Source organism: Xylaria bambusicola (genome assembly GCF_022495145.1).
Source record: "Xylaria bambusicola strain CBS 139988 unplaced genomic scaffold F5B22scaffold_15, whole genome shotgun sequence".
NCBI classification, from domain to species: domain Eukaryota; kingdom Fungi; phylum Ascomycota; class Sordariomycetes; order Xylariales; family Xylariaceae; genus Xylaria; species Xylaria bambusicola.
Genome location: NW_025953568.1, coordinates 381,366 through 402,769, shown reverse-complemented (window position 1 = coordinate 402,769; position 21,404 = coordinate 381,366). Strand labels below are relative to the sequence as shown.

The window sequence follows — 21,404 nt, the reverse complement described above, 5'->3', positions numbered from 1 at the left end:
TATTTCCCGACCTACGAGCACACAACTCGCCGCGCGAGACCTCTTGTCTTGGAATGAGGGCACTTGCTACTTTGCGAGACGAGCCCAGTCTTGCTTGGTCGCTGCATTTGATCCCCCTCACCAAGGAAGATCAACAGGAACTTCTAATCACCAAGAAGAACAACATCGAAATATCTCATCAGAATACTGCTGTTTTGTGGGAATTCTTGAGGTCTTGATGTTGTATGTAAAGATGTAAGCTAATTTACCTAGGTACATGTACAGTTTCCTTTACACATGAGGCGCCCCATACCATACAGTAGTAGTGAGCATCTTGGCGATGCCAAGTCTGTCCAGGCCCAGGCGGGCATGACTTGGCAACCCAGGAATACCAGAGGTGACTAATACTATCCAATAATAGGAAAAACCACATGTGACTAATACTATCCAATAATAGGAAAAACCACATGTTAGCGATGGAACATCCAAGGGTACACGAAGAGATAGGTTATGAATGGTAAATTGGTGCATCAGAAATACTTCAAAGTTATCATTGGTATATATCCATATACCCGCTCAACCAATGTGATTACATTTCGATCATCATTCTGCTATATGCGTGAAAAGGAAATGGCGCAGTCACGCAATAACTTACTAATGACTCGAACACGTTTGGCATCAATGCAACATGGGAGGCAAGGAGACGGAGGAATTGAAATCGATTTTGAGAGAAGGGAACCCTGATTCTTGTACAAGGCGATGGAGATGAATGTGCTACAATGGCTCTTAGATCTAGGATTGGGTGTATCGCGAAGTGCTGCGGGTTATCCACTAGCCTCGTTTCGAAGAAGGCAGCTATAATATCGACAGTAGAAGAGAGGAGAGTAACAGAGAGAGAGAGAGAGAGAGAGAGAAGGAAAGCAAGAGAAAACGGTCAGTGGGATCACAGAAGCACGTCCGTTTGCCTTCCAAGGTTACGCTTGCCAGGTGTTTGTGCACCTGTTTGTTCCCGAGCGTACATTACACAAACGCGGGAGCGGCGGTTGAGGTCACCGCAAATACACGGAAGGGAGGTCCTTTCATTACAGGCCACTGTCGTGTTTATAGAATCATGTGAGGATGCGTCTTGGTGATGTTTTACTGCCTGCTTAGCATATAGTAGGTGGTTATCAAATGGTGTAGGAGATGTTCCTAGATGAAGAGGAAGATAAATTACATTGGACAACGTCTGGTGCCTGAAAACTAATATACAGCTTCGCCAACAAGATCAAACTGCATTTCCTCTGATGTGGCAATTAGGCGCTTGTACTTGCATAGTGACTAAGCGAAATCCTACATGGGAGGTTTCCTCTCGGATGCGCCGACCCTGATTCAGTCAGAAATGCTTTCTCGTTGTACACATGCGTGAGATCGACTGTCTCCCCGGCGTACACCTCATCGTAACACTCCTTGAAGTCAAACTCCCTGGCGAATAGAGCGAGGAACATGCGCAATTCTTTCATGACAAAGGCTTGACCTGTACAATCTCTTCGACCCATCTCAAACACTCGCCAGGCACCCTTGGGCGGATATAGTTCGTGCTCTGGCCCAACCAGGAAGCGTTCTGGTAGGAATTCTAGGGGGCGCGGCCAGGTCGCAGGATTCCGCATCATCGCTACGTGATTTATTTGTACGATAATCCCCTCAGTTGGATATTCCATTCCGTCGTTTCCCCTAAGCACCAGCTCTTTGCAGCCCTGGCGCACCCCGGCGGCCGGCGGGAAAAGTCTCATTACTTCCTTGATAACGGCATTCGTGTAAGGGAGACAGTTGAGGATGGATGGATTTTCAACAATCTTCGCGGGGCAAGCCTCGGTGTTTCGGCCGAATACCTCATCATGCTCAGCGCGCAGTTTCGCTAGGACATCAGGGTGTCTCCATATTAGATAGCACATGGACGTTAACGTACTCGAAGTCGAATCGTAGCCTGCGAAGAATAGCAAGCGCATTTGTGCGCATAACATAGTCATGAACTCTTCATCTATACGACCTGATTGTTTGTGGCTTGATTGAGAAAAGTAGTCTGCGATGATACGGTCCAACATAGCGTTTGAGGGAGATTTGTCATCAGAGCCTTTCTCAGCCTGAAAAACAGCAGCGCGCTTCTCTATCTGAGCACGAATCTGTTTATCGAGCACACGACCATTGTACCAAACCTCCAATGACCAAAGAGGATTCAATTGTGTCAGGCTCGCCACTACATCGTTCTCGGTAAATTTGAGACTAAGCTGACGAAGCATGGCCTTCGAGAGAGGGTGGTGAGAGCCTGAAGTCTGGTTTTTCAACTCGGCATTGAAAACCACGCGGCCAATTACATCGTTCATTAGAGCGAGCATAAGAGGCTCCAGAAGTACTACGTCTTTCTGTTGACTCTTTTGCCGCAAGATACCACGTAATACGAGCATCTCTTCAACGATGGCAGGGAGTGTAGCATCGAGGTTGGCATTGTTGAAGAATGGCAAGAAGATCTCATGATCTTGCTTCCAATCTGCCCCGTTCTGCGTGAATAGGTTTAACCCTCCGCGCCCGGAAATCGGTGCGAACCATCGCGATAGTGTCGGTGGTTTCACGCTTCCCGTCCACTCGTGACTAGTAGCCTGATTCGCAAGTCGGTAATCCGTCAAGCTGAGAAGCGGATCGGCGATGGGCCACGGATCAAAGTAGAAGGCCTCCGTCTTGAACTTGGTGGCCAATCGCGTCAGAACATAGGCGCTATGTGCCCCCGGCGGAAGCTCTTCTGATGCGGCTTTTGCTTGTAGGAGATGTCCCATAAGGAAGCTGTGAGGAGGAACGGGCTAAATTGAGCAGCAACGAGACATTAGACATGTCCTGGTTATTGTTGTCGTATCCGAATCGCTGAACTGACCTTGCCGGCTTTTTGTAGCCTCCTGATATGAGAACGAGTCTGCCATAACTTGGAGACAAATGTCAATAGCCATGCTCCCACCACAGCGAGAGTGAATCCAAAGGCCGCCTGCAGGAGCGGCCATATTATGGTCATGGCAGTAGCTTGATCTGATACAAGCTGCATTCAATCGATTTACTTAGACTGGATAGATCCGGGGTATCCTAGCCCGGATGAACAGGCAATATGAACCCTGAGGTCGATGGGAGTTATTGGCCTCCTAGCTGGACTTGCGTATCCTGTGGTTTATATAGTGTACTACCTAGTGTGAATCTTTAGTTGGACCCTTGCAACAGCGCCTCCCCGTTATGCTCTGCAATGCCGTCGAAACCATTTTCCCACTCATCATCAACTTATCACGCCAACCGAAACGTTAAGGCAAGGTATCCATGGCAGTGATCGGTCAGTCTTTCGTACTGATCTAGGCTAGCATAGTTCTGATGACATTCTCTCATATATCATTGTAACAGTAAGTATGTCACTCCGAGGAGCTGACGATGCCCTGCTGTCGTATTCGCTCTCGAGCCCTTACCAGACCCTTACCTAGGCCCTGTGCAAGGAGGTAGTAGTGGGTATTTTAGGCCGCTACCCTGCTAAAAACATACTGGAGCTCACTAGAGGTGCCTGCCGTTAGCGAGTGCCAACTTTGAACGTGAGTGGGGTGAGCCATCCCGTCCCTGCATGTACCTAGTACGTATCTCCTTATCGCCTCAATGCGCTGCTCTTATCAGAAAATTATTGTTTTGGCGGCACCTTCAGATACCTAGGTATCGACCGACCAGCTCCTACATACCTAGCCATTGCAACTATATGTGGCGCATCAACAGGAGCTCGCTGTGACGACGCTCATGAGAAAATAGAGCACAGTTTCTGTGCGCCTGTACGATTTTAGATTCTAAGAAATGCCGAAGCCACGCTCGAAACGCCAGGCCATCCGCGAAGAGCGGAAGAAGAAGCGACAGCAGGATGAGGTAGCCCCAGACGAGTCGACACAGACGGCCAAGAGGAGACGACGCAATGAAGACGAGACCACCGGTGATCGGGCTCCCGAATTCCAAGATGGCTACGAGCAATCCCAGACAGCCGCCGGCCTTCTCCCAACAGAGCGCGAGTTCTTCGGCATGCTCTCCGACCAGGAGCAAGAGTACTTTCGATCCGTAGACGAACAGCTCGACATCGACAATTTCCCATCCCAAGAGGAGCGCCAACTGTTCCTAGCAAGTGTGTTCGCCGAAGCCCAGGGCAAGGAGCTCAAACTAGCATGCAGTCAATCATGTTCGCGCTTGATGGAGCGCCTGATTCTCATGTCAAATACGAGACAAAAGAAGATATTATTCGAACAATTCGCCAGCCATTTCCTCAACCTCGTTCAGCATCGATTCGCAAGCCACTGTTGTGAGACGTTATTTCTTCAATCCGCTCCAATTGTCACAAGAGAACTGGGCGGCGAACGGGATGATATGCCCGGTGAAGACGAGGACCAGGACGAAAAGCCTCTCCCATATATGGAGGAACTCTTCCTCTTAACCCTCGACGAACTCGAAGGGCGGCTCAGCTTCTTGCTGACGGACAGATTTGCATCCCACACTTTACGAGTCCTACTACTTATCCTCTCCGGCCGACCTTTAGACCAGGTACAAACGAAATCGCTGATTCATAGCAAAAAGAAAGAAAAGATATCAGCGCCCTGGAAATTCAACGCAGAGGCCGAGGGCGATAGCCAGCTGCGTGCCGTCCCCAACTCGTTTAATTTAGCGACAAGGAAGATCATTGGGGACTCGGTTTCGGGTATGAGCCCAACAGAATTGCGAGTCCTGGCAACACACCCTACTGGTAATCCAGTCCTTCAGCTACTGCTGGAGCTCGACATTACCTTAAATGCCAAATCTGGCGATGAGTCTGGTGAAATGACTCTGCTGTGGCATCTTCTGCCAGGTGCACCTGCATCGCTTAAAGACGCAACGACCCCTGCATCTGACTTCGTCAACTCCATGTTATACGACGCAATTGGCTCTCGACTGTTGGAAACACTCGTTGTGCATTGTCCAGGGAAGGTTTTCAAAGTACTTTACAAGCACATCCTAGAGCCTCGGATGCACAGTCTTTTGCGCAATGACATCGCGTGCTACCCAGCAATCCGTGTCCTAAACCGATTAAGCAAGGAAGATTTGATAGGGGTGGTCAAACAAACAATACCAGAGTTTGGCAAGCTAGTCAGTTTGTCGAGATTCAATGTAATCAAAGCTTTGATTGAACGTTGTCAAGCGCGCCAAGCATACGAGGAAGTCAAAGCTCTGACCAAGCGCCTAGTCGAAGAGTGTGGGGACGACTCCAAGTCACTCGTTCCCCGGTTGTGTTTGCCACCATTGTCAAAAGGGGATGGTGAAAAGCAGCACGAACCGCTGGCAAAGAACCGCTCAGCCCTGGTGTCCCACGGGTCTCATTTAGTTACAGCAATGCTTGCTACACCAGAATCACCACGCAAGGCAATTCAAGCATCGATAGCAGCGCTGTCAGAGGAACAAATCCTAGAGCTCGCGACTTCGTCTGGGCCCACATCACATGTTATAATGGATGCACTTTCAACACCATCTCAAAACAAAATCTTTCACAAGGCACTGGTTGCTGCTTTACGGCCACACATTATGGAATTAGCCAACTCGGAGCATGGGAACAAGGTTTTATCATCCATCATCGCTGTACCGTCAAGGAGTGATGGCATATCCCTACCCTTCCACATCAAAGAGTCCATTATGACAGAGTTGGGACAACACGAACAGGAGCTTCGGGATTCTTTCATAGGCCGTCGGATATGGAGAAATTGGAAAGGAGACTTGTGGAGAAACAGAAGGGTGGACTGGATCGCATGGGCCAAGGAAGTCGACTCGGCACTAGAGCAAAAACTACCTGACCGACAACCCAAACCCAACATGCCGGGCCGACAATCAAAAGCTAACAGGCTGCAGCATGATAACCCCAACAGCATCAGTGTCAGCACAAACAGATGGACAGGGAAGGAAAGCAATCATAGAGACAGGAGAGTCAAAGTATGACATAGGCTCAACAGGCCTCCTGACGAATAAGATATCCGTTTTCTATATGTGTTTCTCAAGTAGAAGTGTTCAGATTTGGTGACCCCTTCGCCCAGGGTCCATGTACCCGTGATTTGGATAACTCCCTCGATTGTGACTTTATGGTGCCCACTGCCCAAACTCAGACAATAACAGTAGACGCACCAGGTGCTGAGGGATAAAAGCCCTCACAAGCTCAAGCCTAGTTTGGATATTGCAATCTGAGACTCTCCTAGTCTAGTCTACTATAGAGATGGGGTCCTACAACCCATCAATATATGCCTACAATAACATAACAAGTGTACAACCCGCTGAGAATGGCATTATCATGTTTCGCCGCTACAGATTTCCTCATAATACCATAGCCATAGTCAACCTTTGGGGCACGAGCCGGTTTTAAGCTACCAGTTGTGTTTTCAAGCACCCCTTCTCGCCTTAAACAAGATCTCTGACTATTCTTGAACTCACCAAATCATCTTACACAGACTTCTATGTTATTAGAACTAACTATGTAGCTACTGTCTTGACCTCCAGATCGCGACCCCAGAAGCTTTACTAGACAACCATCAAAAATCTTGTTACTAAATTTTAAGGTCATCTCCAAGAAATATTCGAAGTGGTTCAAGACCTTGATCATATCACACTGAACATGTTCTTTCATAATGAATAGTGTACAAGCACATTGATGAGATTAGACAAAATCGGTAAACAAACGTGCTTCATGATAGCAAGGTCATCCTCCTTCCGGCCCCGATTGTGTGATCCAACAAATCATGAGGCCGATGTTGTTGGTACGCCCCATCACCCCAAAACACCCGTACAAACAGCAGGATTCCCCAAGATGTAGCTATTTATACTCTTACAGCGCTTACAATGTGCTTTCTTCGTGCCGTCAAACAGCTACACTGCCTATAGATTCGATATATCTACTCTACGTTTCCGCTAGACTCGGGCTTATCCATCTGATTACATCTAGATTTCACAATCTTGAAGCAATAACTAGCTCATTACCTTGATTTTATTTTGATACTACCTCGATACTGGTTATAATCGATCTCATAGCCCAAACCACTACACCGCTTTGTCTTACCTACCCTTCGCCTCTGAACTCTGCTACAAACGAAAAGCAAATCACTGGCCCGTCAGGTTTGTTCCCTGTTGACTATACCTTCAGTATCCCTATTCATCCAGTCAGTTTAGTTAGGGCTCGTTTCAGATTCGACGCTTGAGAAATTGCTGGGTATAGCTTGCATTGTCTCCACCCCAATTAATACGCACAAGTATCATATTGTCCATTCTAAGTCATAATGCCCAGATCGGGTTATGACAATACAAACTGCACCAATTCTGAAAAACAGAGAACCGAGGGACCATTACAAACTTCCACAGATACTCCAAGAACTGTCGCTGGAACCATACGTATACCAAGGGCTTTCCCTCTTCTCGGTACCGATTCAAATCAGCCATATTCTTCTACTTCACGGATATCGATAGCCCCACGACCAGCAACGGCTCAGCTACCTTCGTACACTCCTTCGCTGCCTTCGATTTCGTCTATTATATCAGCGCATCGTCCTTATAGCGTACCTTTCCAGGAGAATTCAACGAACATTCAGTCCTCTCCTGCTTCAACTTCAGCAAACCCAACAATTTCTCCAACTCCACCGTTACCGAGACCAAGTATCAATAGAATCGCATTGCCTACAGTCCGTGTAAGTCCGGGATATGTAGAACACACTGGTGGTTACCGAGTCTATAACAACAGCACGGGGCGGGGCTGGCGTTATTCTGAGCTAGCCGTAGGAGCAACGAACTCAGTGGGCCTAGGTATATTGCGTGTTTCTGGCTTATTATGATATTACCTACTGAATTCTAGGACCAGGGAGTCAACAGGAACCGAATATTAGGCATAGAAGATCTAGGAGGCAACGCTCTGCAACATTACATCCAAGGTCCTGTGCGAGAATCAACCGAAGACCTCGAGCCCAGACGCAAGGTAGACGAGAGATACGCCATCAGTCCATCAGACATCACCTTAATGCAGGCGGCCATGATTTCATGCTCCCTAAATCATCCGCTTCGGATGCTCCTCGCTCGGAAGGTCAACAGGCTAACGAAGGACATGCCCGCCCAGAACTATCTGGCACTCCAGCCAATTTAGGGATGACTGATACAGATAATAGCAGAAAAGAGGAGGAGACAAGCAGACGCATAGGGAATTAATTCATTGCCTTAGGTTGTCAACTTAGTCTGTCATTGTTATTGTTAATTTTGATAATCTGCGTTGAATTGGATAATGAGATGATGGAATTGGAGGCGCCGTCGTTAGGACAACCGCGATGTGTTTCATAGCTACCCTAGACAATGGAAGGCATTATCCATTACGCAAGCTAAATATTATGACAATGACAGTGACAGTGATACCAGGACATTGTTTAGTCAATTCCACGCTGACGTGACCCGCGCCGCCTCCAATATCGACCAACTAAACTTTTCCAAGACTCGCCTAGTCGTAGTCGTTGACGACATGGGTTGAGTTATATTCCTGCATGAGCATGTAGGCCGTTTGCGAAACGAAGGGCGCGACCGGGATCTGCTTCTGATAGATACTTCGGTCTGAACCATTTGCACTAGCAAACCCCTGCGATGAAATCAACCATCAGTCTTCGCCTGTTCCTCCTCGAACTCCGAAGAACGAAGATTCTCACCGTTTCGTGCGGCTCCTACGATCCTGGCCACTTTTGCAAAACATCGACCATCTTCGCAAGGGTGGAAACTTAGCTCGTGCTCCTCTAGATCATCATGGCAGCTCATCTTACCTTTGTGGCTGCAGGCCACATCTCTTCAGTTCCCAAACGCACCCAGTCATTAGCCACGGGATCGAGCAGTTCCCTTGACGCTTTTGTATGTACCACCATTCCTGTCTCAGGCTCGCGAAATATTCGCATCGTCATTGCATGTCTGAGAAGTTGACGTACTGCTCGTTCATCCAGGCCAGTTTGCTTGGCGACAGCTGTATATGAAGTCTGTCTTAATGGGACAATGTTGGCAATTTTGAGACGTATGATGGCTTGTAGGGAGACACAATTGTTAAACTCCCATAATGTTAGCGCTTCTACTAGCAGGTGATATGAGTCTAGAAGAAAAAACTTGCTGGTTTTGGAGGGGGGGAGGGAGTGCTCACTGATCCATGCCTGTACATCAAGTCCAATGACCCCTGAAGCAAATCTTGAATCTCAGCAAAACAGTATTACCCTGATATTAAACCTTTCTGAGTTCAAGGAGAAGCAACTGGTATTATTGTATTTCGCCACTCACTTAGACAATATCGTCTGGTTCTGGTCTTTACTCTGCGCAGGCGGGCTCCCTGTAATCCTTTCGCGAAACCATCTGAGCGCCGACCAAATAAAGAGATTGGCATCCCTTTTGAGAAACCCCATTTGCCTCACTACATGTGATTTGACTAACGTATTCTGCGAAGACCATGGCTTACACGTACATATCACTGAGGATATCCAGAAAAAAGTTGTGCCATTAAGCACATTGAGTCTCTATATAGGGGGTTCAGAGATAGCAACGCTGATGCTAACGCCTGGCAGTACTGGAAACTCCAAAGCCGTGAGCTTGTCTCATGGTCAGATACTGGCAGCGGTGGCAGGGAAATCCGCTGTGCGCCCAATTCAGCCAGGAAACTACCCCTTCTTAAATAGGATAGGGCTTGAATATGTTGCAAGTTTGATCGAAATTCATATACAGGCTTTATAGCTTAGTATTGATCAGATACACGTTCATGCGGTTGATATAGTCTCATCTCCAACAATATTCTTATCGCTGCTTCATCGACACAAGGTCTTAAGACGTTTGCACCAAATTCCTTTCTGGCCAAGCTTATCTCGGCTGTCCAAAGCGAGGGCCTCGCTGATGCAGATCACCAAAAATGGGATCTATCAAACCTCTCGACTCTTGTCTCAGGGGGGGGACAACCTAGATACCTGTATCGCGGCGTCTTCCATGCTGCACTATTACAAAGCCCCTAAAAACGTCATCACTCTCGGCTTCTGTATGACGGAGACGTGTGCCGGATCGATTTTCAACTTGGAATGCCCTGATTACGACGAAGGGGCGCCGTGGTGTCATCCCTTGAAACCTGCATGAACAGCATCGAAATGCGCATCACCATGCCCGGGAAAGGCATTCAAGTCGCCGCTCCAAATGAAGTTGGTGATCTCGAAGTTCGCGGGCATGTGGTCTTCAAAAGCTATTACGGCGATCCACATGCCACGGCGTATGTATTTACTCTATCTAGATGGCTGCTTCGTAGCGGAGACCAGGCAATGATTGATGAGCAGGAGTTTTTGTGCCTCGCTGGGAAAGATATCGCGCTAGGATGAGAGCACTGTACGAATCAGGGGCATTCTCGAAGGGTAATGCATTTCATTTGCACCAAGTGCGTCAACTTAGAGAGAAAGCCCGTGAGTGAGATGGACGAGAAGCCGACGATGCAGAGACCTTCAGAACCGGTATTCTGAGCGACCTTCGGAGGGCTGAGTTTGATACAATCACGATCAATACGCCCATTTTAGAACCTTGGGTTTCTTCCACTGATATCATTCGACTTAAAATGCCAAATTGATCGCCAACTGAGTACAAGTGTCTGTGACTACGTTCATGAGGCTGACCTACATCTTTGATTCAGCAGACCAAGATGGGTTTTAACAGGCCAGGCTTGATTCGCTGGACTGACGTGGGATATGACCTACCACGGATGGCTACAGGCTACGAACTTTAAGGTATTAATGTAACTGTCCTTGATATCTTCTATGTTATGCTATCGAAAGCGGCAAGCTCCAACTGAGAAGAATGGGCGAATGTACACTTAAGTGAGTGGCGGCAATTCTGCAGGTCAACACACCGATTTCATGAGGTCGGCGGCGCGCATTATACCATGATAGGACCAGGTCATGTTGGTACATTCTCGGCAACTTTGCTGTCGACCCTGAATGCTAGGGGTGTTTGAAAATCAACTCTGCTGAACCTATGTGGAGATCTAGTCTCATCTTGTTTTGGATTTCGTAGCCTCTCTTGGTCCTTCACTCTTCCTAGGCTGTAATCAGCTTCATTGAAATCAACAGAGAACTTTCTATATCTTGATTTGTTAAACGACAATCAGACCCTAACATAGACACGTGGTGTCTACTCAGGTTATGGTCCGCCATGAAGCTCAGTGACATATGCTGGTGCTGAACAGATTATATTATCAGTACTCTAAACCCGCAGAGACCTAACAGGAGAATCACGAGTATCACAGCAATTAATGAGTGCAGTGAAGGTCTGCATGTACGCACCTCATGTTCCTCAACCAGTACATAGCGGAGTTCTCCGCTCAGTGCCGACGCGCAACTCAAAAACTTTTTACCCTAAAGAAACTAGGTTCCCAGTTGAGCATTCGTATCGAACATAACAGTAGAGTGTATTCAACGATTTTTTAGTAAAAATAAGAGTAAGTGGGCCATGGCTCATAGCTCAGAGAGAGCATTACTGTGGATAAAAAGGATCACAGATCTCGATGAGAGAGAGAATACTTCAGCTTCTTCCAGATTCTTTCACGTGTCGAGCGGAGTATCGGAATATCGGCAGTGGGGTCGTGTCCTCATAGTCGCGATGGATGTGCACTGTAGTAATCTCAGCCAGCTGATTTCAATATCGTAGCATCAGTCACGCACTAAGCAAGCAACTTGGCTAAAACTAAACTGCAGCAAAAAAAAAAAGGACAATAGTCTTTTGCCTCTTTGTGAAAATTTCGCCTTGTTGGAATCTCATGCGGACGGAGCGGACTCCGGCGGGGAGGAACGAATAAACAGACTTTCAACGGCTGCTGACTATCGAAAGTATGTATCTTGTGCTAAAGGCCTCCAGTCCGACCTTGGCAAACTGGTGCAAAGCATATAATGCAGCCAGCAGCGGAAACGGTAGCGAACCAACTCCATTTCGTCCTAGTGGCGAAGGTGACATATTAATGAGAAGGCTTGACAGGGAAGTTTACACCTTGACGGAATCTCTTCTGGATGTAAATTTGTGTGCAACGCATATCACCAAGCGAGATGGTCAGGCTTTTTTATATTTTTAATTAAAACATTTTGGGTTTTTATTTCTAAGTTTTTTTCAGCTATTTATTTGTTTTTCCTTCTTTGTGTGGCATTTTAATTTTGTAAAACCCGGATAGCCATCAAGCCACAGACCAATTCAGTGCATTCAAAATCGTAAGGCGCCTTACGTCGTTCGACGGCCTGAGATGAGATGGCTCTGTCTTTTGCAGAGATTCATGTGACCTTGAGATCGTAATCTCCAATAATACCAGTTGCCATATATAGGCGTGTATCCAAGGTTGTTTTAGGCAACTTCCCAGCTGACCAATGATAGAAATGCGTCGACAATCGAAGAGATGTCGATATGCGAACCTGGTATGTGCAAAGCCGTGCTTGTGAGCGGATCAAGTCGACGTGTCGAGTTTCGTTCGAGTGCCCAACGGCACAGCCAATTAGAACTCGGTGTTAATCATAAAAATCCAAAGCGTAAATTTTGATGCCCCAACAACGCCTTTCAGCATCTAATCTAGGCCGGTGTCATACCCTAAAAGGTGACATAAATCATAACATGGTATCGCTGGCATAAAAGATGAAATAATTCATAGCGTAGAAAGCAAAGTCGTAATGCCGAGGAAGTCCAGCTTGTAGGACTTCCCGTGCTCATTAGAATGGTCAAAAATCATTATTGCTCTGTATCGAAATCCACGAATGACTCCCAGCCTTCCATCCCGGGAGCACCACAACCCGGGGTTCCGAAATGTGGGAAAGTACTGGAAGGTCCCTCCTTGAAATCCAATGAGGTGTCCAGAGGTGAGAACAGCCCGTCGTAGTAGTCGGTGGAAGGTTTGGAACCGTCACAGCTGTCCAATTCATTGGGATTGAAAGGGTTGTAAGATGAGACACCTCCACTAAATTCATCAGGGATGCCCATTACTGATGAAGTGTCATCTCCGAAGAAGTGCATGGCCATCGGATCTGTCATGTCGATATTGGCCATCATCTTGACCTCATTTGGCAGTTCCGATGTGAAGCTAGATGTTGGCTGCTGAGCCAGCTGTGGGTCGAGAGGAAGACATGGAAAGGGAGATTGAGGCATTTGGTATGGCGTGCCATTTAACTCCGTGATATCTGTAGACGTGGTAACGGGACTGAGCTCAGGTGTTGGAACGGCTCCATCATTTGGGCTATGAGCTGGCGACAAACTCGGCATCGAATTATCCGCCATTGGCGTGTGGGACAGTGCTGACGTGGAGTGCGTTCTAGAAATCGGTGACCCTGCTAGTTCCGGAACGGACGCTGAGCGATGATGACCAGCCACAAGGGGTGACATGTAATTTGAATGCTGCGTCTGTTGAGAAAAGCTGGCAGCACGGGGAAACGCCTCGCTAAACATCCTGTTGATTTCATTGTACTTCGCCATAGTCGCCATCGCTGTTTGACTCGCAATATACGCACTGACACGGTGATTCAGCTCGGGCGAATGGGTCTGAAGATGAGCTGCTAGAGACTTGTAGGAACGCGGCATGTCATCTTCCATCTCTTCATACATCTCCTCCTTGAGCACAATCTCCTCGCTGACTTTTAAACCACGACCTGTCCTCTTCCGATGAATATCAGAAGCCATCTTGGCTGATTGAACCCGAGCCTCCAAACTGCGATCTGCTCGTCGTGATGCGGCTATATATGCCCTTTCTTGGTTCTCCTCGTGCGATCTTTCGGTCTAAATGAGACGTTAGTATGCTGGACATATGTGGAGACACCGAATGATGAAGCTTGCCTTTTGCGCCTTGACAGGCGGAAACTTCAAGTCTGTCGACATATCGGCCAAGATGTCATAAGATCGCTTGGGCATGAACGCGACTTGAGAAGTAGCCGATTGAATCTGGTAAGTTGGTGATACGTCGTGCACCCAATCACTCTAGCAAGTGACGATGCTGACAAAGGTCTCTGTAATAGTGGTGGCGACAGGCTCCTTGTAAAGCGCACCAGGCGAATATTTCAGCCGCCGGTATATACTGGATGATTTCTCTGTATGCCGTTGACGAAGTCGGGGATGGTGCTGTTTGTGTCTAAGCTCGCCGGCATGTGCAGCCGTAAAGGCAGTAGTAAGTGTCTAATTCTCGACTGCTGGCAGCTATTCAAGGTGATGGGCAAGCCGGGACTCCTAATATTCGATCTACCAAAGATGGCGAACTGAAGACCTTGCTGCCAAATCTGGAGGGTGCGAAGATGCTGAAGTTATGAAGTCGTATACCAAAGCTGATGAGGCGACCCTACTCAACTCAATGATGGGACTGTAGTCGAGATGGATGAAGCAAAGTGCTTGTGCAAATAATTGGTCCGCAACGTAGTCCGGTTACCGATTGCGTGGGCGGATCGGATAGTGTGAGGGTGATTTACAAAGGATGTGAAAGACAAAAGGGGGAGAACACGTCAACAGATAGCGTTACCTGGCCGAGGTATCCAGACATATATACCTACTTTACCTACCGAGAGACTTCCCTACACTATACTACCTAGGTATAAGGCCCACGTATACTTATGGGATGGAGGGAAGGATGTGGAATAGAGAATGCCATGGGCCTCATCCTGAGTACATCTTGGGGGGGTACGACGTACGACCACAGGAGATGTACTACTGTATAACGCGCGGCGGAGCAACAGCTCAGAGCTCGCGCCTAGCATTGCGTAGAAGAAACGTAAGAGCAGACCAGATTAACAGGTTCCCGGGCGCTTGCTACGAACCCACCTCGCGCACTACAGGGATGCAAGCAAAGCGAGACGACGTTGTGCTGTGTGCGGTACTACTACATACTATGTAGTAGACGTCTGGAGGAGCGGCGGCGTGGGATGGCTCGGATGGGCAGACACTAGCCAGCAGCCCAGCAGCCCATCAGCTTCGAAGGGCAGAGAAGGGACTGAAGCTCCGGCGCTGGCCATCGATCGAGATGAGGCACGGGATAGGCAAGGTTTGACCCCAATAAAAGAATGCATAAGCTTCCGGCGGTGATGGGAGAGCAGGGATGAGCAAGACGGCACATCGCCGCCGATAGTGAGTCGCGTACCGCTCTACGCCCAAACAAGAAAGGGAGACCCCCCAGCTCCTACATACAGACCCAATATCGACACGATTGTAGTATTATTGTAGTATCATTGTAAGGCTTCTTCTACATGTATTATTACAGTATCTACTTGTTGGAGGGCCGAAGAGGCTTGGTCGAATTACCTACCTATTACATGTGTAGTATAGTATAAGCCGTGAGAGATATCGAGTACATTAGGTACCTCTACATACACAGTAGTACGTACCTGTAAGGATCTTCATAATTCTCCGCATTGCCCGCAAAACACTGGAACAGTGGGAAGATGAGGGGAACTTGGAAGTCTCACGGCAAGACACGGCCTAATTACGTAGGTAGCGTAGGTACCAACATATTCTACTGTAACTGGGCTTTCTCGTAGGTACTGAATCCTGCGAGTTGTCATTATCTGTGTGCTGCTGTTTTGTGAGCTAGTCCGAGATATCGATCACTTTTGTCTTATATCCGTGTGGCAGTCCAATCTCGCCACCACTAATACCTATACGAGTAGACACAAGCATGGAGGTTTTGCCAAACAGCGTGATCATCAACTATGGGATTCTTGGGATGGAAATCATAACGTAAACAAACTACCTCATGAGGCTGTACTCGAGGAATTACGCAATTTCCCCGTGCTAAAGGTCTAGTAGCGATTGAGGCGACCCAACACATGGGTCTTTATCGGCGTTAATGAAGAATTTCTACATAGTATCCCTACTCGGCTCTTGGCTTCTACATGTAGCTGCCCAAGTTTGAAACGGCTATCCACATTGCTGGATTCATGAATGAATTCAGGTTCCCTTTTCTTTTTTTCCGATTAACAAGCTTTCGAGATACCATTCCTCGTCACGAATCGTTCTTTTCTCGTGATGCCTTTCCCCTGCTTTCTCCATCTGGGCTGGTTACGGTAAATACTGTTATAGTTGTGTTGAGCTTATATCCGAAACAAGTGTTATTCAATCTCGAATGGCCGAATGGTTGTCTCGATACTTTGCCAAGCCTTTCGTTCTAAGATAATGCGGGGATTCTGTTTGGTGGGATGCCTGCCAATGCCTGCCAATGCTTGCCAACATGTGTATTTGTCTCCGCCTTCACTATGCATCTACACCCGACCAATGAAGGCTCTCGGAGAGAGCTCCTGTCAGATAGGAACTCACAAGTTGACGGAAAGTCATACAGTAGGTACTCGTGCGAGTTGTCGATTACCTACCGCAAACCGCAGGACCAGAATCGGCAGACACGCAACAAATTACCTAAAACAGGCATGTGAAATACAAGTACAGATAAGTAGTGCGAGTAGGTATGTGACTAAGTCGTGTGAGAGACTCTACCATCGTGCCGCATTAATGTTTCGTTTCTTTTTTCCCTCCGATATGCCCGTCGTCCTAGACGTCGATTGCACGCAACATGGTTCGATCCCGGTGGAACATAAAGCTATACATCGTCTAATCTGAGCCTGTTATTCGTCCTTCAGGCCGTTCCTCCGAGTCCATCGAAATCCGCTGAGACGAATAGATGTAGCTATCTCGTCGATGTACTGGGAGCTCGTATCATCTGCTTTGCTTACATGCAGTAGCTACACTATCTACTATCTACTATCTACTTACGCTACTAGCCCCAGCTAACGCTGCTTTGGCTTGGAATAGTGTCAGGAGACGTAGTGAAAGCGAGAAGGTACGTGATGATTCCTCACGTTTTTCTGTAATACAAATAATTACATAGTATACATCTATCCAGTACCTGCGTATGCCAGTAGTCTTCTCATCGTGTAATCCGGTACCTACTGTGTAATAGTAAGGCACTGCATTATCAGTACACACAGTACCTGTATACCCAAGTACGGTACCTATTTCTAACCGATCCTTTGCTTACAGGAAAAATCAGGTTATACTGGTCACGGAAGATAATAAAACCAACGAGAGACGTATCTCGCAATACTGCCGGCTAGGCGCAGTGTAACACTGGAGAACAGGCACAAGCAAAACACGCCAGGTCACGGTCTGGACGCGGCAGGTTCTGGGCAGGTCTAGCTCTGGTGCGCACACGTGCAGGCCCACGAGCTTAAGGAATCCCGATTGTCGTCATAATCCTCGATCGCGTCCGAACTGCTGGCACAGGCTGAGAGCCGTTATCCTGTTTCGGGGGCTGGCTCGGGGCTGGCAACAAAGGGTGAGAGTGCGTAGTTCGTGATGATGTGGGTTTGGAGCGAGAGAGCGCGGAGCAAAACGTCCGTCATGGCCCTCTGCCCAGGTGCTTCGGGCGCTGGGTCTGCAGGCGTAGCCCAAACCGGCAAACAGGCAGCGGTACTTGGCGCCTTAACAATTTCGACGGAGCCCGTCAGCACACCGTCAGACAGCGCCGAGGCCCAATCAGCTGTCAGCACCCGCCTTGCCCCATGCAGGACCCGCAGCATAGCGTCGCATGTGCCACACCGGCCACACTGTGGCTGGGCCACGATCGCCCTGCCTCGCCTGCCTGTCCTCGCTCTCTCGGCTCTCTCTCTCGCAGTCTCTGCTCGCTGTTGGCTGTCGAGCTGTGTGCAAATTTCGTTGCCCCCATCACAGATTATCCCTGCCGATCCTACGTCGTGCCACTTGTTTCGCTTCCCAAATGACGCAACGCCCAGTATGGGCAAATCTCGCATTTCCGTAATTCCCATGGCATTTCCCATCTTTGCCATGCCCGCATTCCTATCCGCATCCGTCCCAAGTCTCCTCTCTGCTTCCCCTTGGTCTGCCCTTAGCACGCTTCCGTGCCAGCTAGCCGACTGACTACGACTGGCTACTCTCGCCTACCCGCAGATACAATGTTCGATCGTGGCGATATCCTCAGATCTCAGCGCTTTCGTAATTTTCGCATTCTACTTGTTCGGAATCGACTCCGGAACTAAGGCTCCTACCACTAGAGTTTTCTTGTGGTGCCAAGGAACCGTTTCTTCGGACAAGCCAAGCAACGCTAGCAGACGATCGAATAACAACATGCAAGGAACGTGCGTTCATCTCGCTCCCTGGAAATGCTGAGCTCGTCCTCTAGAGTGGCTACTCTCCTTCGAGATATAGTCACACACATGTGCATTACTAGGCGTAGTAGCTGTTATAACTGCCTAGTACAAACAAACTCGTTTCCCCATGACCTTACATGTAGGCACTACCTATCTTTAGGTTCAACCGGATCTCTACCTAGTGCTCGATCCACGCTTGCATGGAACTTATTACCGATGAGCCTAGACTGGATGTAAGTACGCTCTTCGGGAAGTGCCATATATCTCCCTAGCACCTAAATATTATTTATTAGAAGTTCGACGAGTCAGGAATTGGCACATACTATCTTCGAGTCGAAGGGTCAAGTAGAGAAATTTCCGAAAACACGGATTCATCGGCTCATTCCTATGGCAAGTAGATCCCGAGCATCTATATACCTGGATCGAAGAAGTTTTGTCAGAGATACTCATTTTGAGAAGTGCCACATGCGCCATACGAAAGAGCTACTCATACATAAACGATGCTTCAAGCATAAATCAAAGAATTACTGTGCATTCATGTGTCGCTTTCAAGACAGATGGAAGAGACAGAGTTGGTTTTAGGATTTCAAGTGCACCTGACTGTTCAAAAGTAGGACTCTCGGTATTCATTTGTTAAGGAGAATGTCATGCATCCTATCCGACTGTTCATCTATTACAACTCTACATCCAGTACACTTTGTTGAGATGATTTCAACCTAGTATCGGCTCGGTCACATGGTGATTTGATTCAATGCCTGGCAACGCTAGATGGTACTGTCACTTGGTCTAGTTCTTCGTGGATACGCCGAAACATGCACCCAGCTTCCAAATAATATAGAGAAAAGGACCGCTGATGTCAATTAGGTTGGCGTGTAATCTCACTTAAACCTAATGCGTTTTTATGTACATCGCTGACAGCTCATTTAACCTTGACTACTAGTCCGATCATGGGTGGCATGCATTGAGCTATAGTGTGCTTCGGCCATAGTACGCACAGAAGTCTGCATAGTAAGCAGCCTGCAGAGCCTCAGCAGTGTCATCTCAATGCTATCGAATAGCCTGGTTGGTAGGTATTGATCGGGTCTGAATAACTCATAAAATATAACTATAAATGAACTTGGGGGAAAGACGCACATAAGCGTTATTACTATTCCCTATGCATTTTGCGTTGACAGTGCATTTCTCCGACGAAAAGTTTGACATAATGAGCAATCACTATATTATACCTCTATCTCATTCAGCAGAAAAATCTCGCGTAGCTTAATGTATCAGATATACAAGTCTCGAGGAAGAATTATACTCTCTTTTACGGCCTGCAAGAGAACGATCAGGAAGTCATAGATTCTAGATACATACCATGCTTGTTACAATCGCTCACGATCTCGATCCGGTCCCAAATGCGATAAGGCTCATGAGCAGCCTAGTTTCATAAAAATCTATCTAGAGGGAGACTGAAAGTTAAGCGTTCAGTCCCAGTGATCCAATTAAAACACCGCCAGTCATTACGTACGGAAGCATCGCAGTACAAGTCATGGGAATCCTAGTATGGCATCTGTGATGTTGAAAAGGTTCTATTCGAGTTTCCTGATGATGGCTTCTCAATTGCGAGACAGCAACAGCAATTTAAGGCGTGTTGCCATACATGAGAATTGTAGACTCGTGAGGCTGGCCTGCTCAGGGTCAGGTTACTGGGAAGCTTCCTTGCTTGGCCGATCTAATCGAACAGATTAACGTTGGAAAATTCAAAGGCGTGCAGCTTGTAAATGCTCGAGCAATAACTATCTAAGTTTATATAGATATCTTATTATTCTCATCAGCGAAGCAGTGGTAGTTTCAATATCTTGAGGACATAGGACCCCAAAGGTGAGGGCTAGACGCTGAATAGAGGCGTGGACATGACCACGTTCATCGCGTACGCGTAGATATTATGTAAATCAAACCCTTGGACTCACTAGGGTCTCATAGAAATGCGAAACCCCTATTATTTCTAACTTCTCTCGAACATAACATAAAGAGACTAATAGAGATGGTGAGACAATCGTGGTCTGATTAGGTAGAGGACATATACTAATCCAGGTTAAAACATAACGCGGAGACAGAGGCAGTTACATGGTATTGATAGAGTGAGCTAAGGTTATACATAATGTGTCGGTCCAATAGTCGGGAGGATAAATGCTTATACTACTGTGAAAAATGACCTAGGTTTTATCACCAATTACAACAACGCATATAAGCAGGAGTATGAAAATATGTTCTACTTCAATGAACCTCTACGAATTTGGTGCATCCTTTTTGATAACCAGCAACACGGATATCGCTATGAAACAGTTAACTCTCTCGCGCTTTCTTGTATGAACATCTTAATCCCTACCAGCTTGTATGCTATCCTTTCGAGCGAAGATTATTATACGACAGCATCCCAGCCTCTGTTCATCTTGGAATTTCACCGAGTTATGTATAGCCCACTGTCATAGCGCTTAGATAAAAAGCTTTGATTGCTTGCTTATAAGTCAGATTTCATGATATCGATATAAGATGGTGAATCTTGAACTGAGTGAATATCACGTCTCTTTGATCATATGACAGGGGATGTTATACGATGAAAGTGATAAATTACGGTGAAGCCGTCTACACTGTACCGATTCAGCTACCTGGGCCGCCGAATATAACAAGGGCAGATGACTGGGCTCGGAATTGAAGCTATTCAGATTATAATAATCAGCTAGGGCTTCAGGAGTCTTTCACTAACCCATTCTTTTTTGGCTTTGGTGGCTTGACTCGACTTTATACGCAACAGGTCTGCCAGCCCTGACCGCCTAGGTCTTACCGGCTTGGTTCATGAAGCGAAGTTTATATAACTTTATTTTTTAAGATTGCTCAATATTGCCTATCTGTATTCAAAGATCATGAACAGCCGGCAATGGCCATTCGTACAGTCCAAGGGTAAGGCGATCTGCATGTTCAGATTGTACGCGTGTAACAGGAAGTTAGATGCGCCTCACCAGCTTCAATTGGTAACTAGCATGCCGGGACTTTGTTCTCTTGCGACTGACTGCCTCTACTTTGAGACATACCTGATCTCATCTATCTGGCACGGCGAATAGCTACACACTCTACTATCAAACGAATTCCTTCAACAATAAGTTTCGGGATTACACGCGCACAAGCTGAACATGTAGTTTACCTTGCACTTCAGCTGTACGAAAGGCCATTGCGGGCTGTTCATGATCTGACATACAGGCA

General features: G+C 47.3%; 5 protein-coding genes across 5 annotated transcripts; 3 read left to right on the top strand and 2 right to left on the bottom strand.

Moving 5' to 3' along the window:
• Positions 1-1,193: 1,193 nt before the first annotated feature.
• F5B22DRAFT_99709 (cytochrome P450) lies at positions 1,194-3,444 on the bottom strand. The gene is made up of 2 exons (XM_047980765.1): positions 2,885-3,444; positions 1,194-2,813 (listed from the first exon to the last, which is right to left on the bottom strand). The coding sequence occupies exons 1-2, from the start codon at positions 3,047-3,049 to the stop codon at positions 1,275-1,277; spliced, it is 1,704 nt and encodes a 567-aa protein (XP_047831892.1). The 5' UTR covers positions 3,050-3,444; the 3' UTR covers positions 1,194-1,274.
• A 209-nt stretch (positions 3,445-3,653) lies between these two features.
• F5B22DRAFT_602368 (pumilio-family RNA binding repeat domain-containing protein) lies at positions 3,654-6,277 on the top strand. The gene has a single exon (XM_047974668.1). It carries the CDS (start codon positions 3,826-3,828, stop codon positions 5,974-5,976), a length of 2,151 nt encoding a protein of 716 aa, XP_047831891.1. The 5' UTR covers positions 3,654-3,825; the 3' UTR covers positions 5,977-6,277.
• Positions 6,278-7,301: 1,024 nt separating this feature from the next.
• Positions 7,302-8,155, top strand: F5B22DRAFT_645490 (uncharacterized protein; the record flags this gene model as incomplete). Its single annotated transcript, XM_047978594.1, has 2 exons — positions 7,302-7,706; positions 7,871-8,155. 2 exons carry the CDS (start codon positions 7,302-7,304, stop codon positions 8,153-8,155), a joined length of 690 nt encoding a protein of 229 aa, XP_047831890.1.
• Positions 8,156-12,105: 3,950 nt separating this feature from the next.
• On the bottom strand, positions 12,106-13,880 carry F5B22DRAFT_602367 (uncharacterized protein). Its single transcript, XM_047974667.1, has one exon. It carries the CDS (start codon positions 13,702-13,704, stop codon positions 12,763-12,765), a length of 942 nt encoding a protein of 313 aa, XP_047831889.1. The 5' UTR covers positions 13,705-13,880; the 3' UTR covers positions 12,106-12,762.
• A 3,102-nt stretch (positions 13,881-16,982) lies between these two features.
• F5B22DRAFT_99662 (uncharacterized protein) lies at positions 16,983-18,052 on the top strand. The gene has a single exon (XM_047980764.1). The coding sequence runs from the start codon at positions 17,350-17,352 to the stop codon at positions 17,929-17,931; it is 582 nt and encodes a 193-aa protein (XP_047831888.1). The 5' UTR covers positions 16,983-17,349; the 3' UTR covers positions 17,932-18,052.
• The last annotated feature ends 3,352 nt before the right edge of the window (positions 18,053-21,404 follow it).

Coding starts and splice junctions, on each gene's coding strand:
- F5B22DRAFT_602368 (XM_047974668.1), top strand. CDS start 3,826: ATGCCGAAGCCACGCTCGAAACGCCAGGCCATCCGCGAAGAGCGGAAG.
- F5B22DRAFT_99662 (XM_047980764.1), top strand. CDS start 17,350: ATGATGTGGGTTTGGAGCGAGAGAGCGCGGAGCAAAACGTCCGTCATG.
- F5B22DRAFT_99709 (XM_047980765.1), bottom strand. CDS start 3,049: ATGCAGCTTGTATCAGATCAAGCTACTGCCATGACCATAATATGGCCG. Junction 2,814..2,884: donor GGCTACAAAAAGCCGGCAAG/GTCAGTTCAGCG, acceptor TGCTCAATTTAG/CCCGTTCCTCCTCACAGCTT.
- F5B22DRAFT_602367 (XM_047974667.1), bottom strand. CDS start 13,704: ATGGCTTCTGATATTCATCGGAAGAGGACAGGTCGTGGTTTAAAAGTC.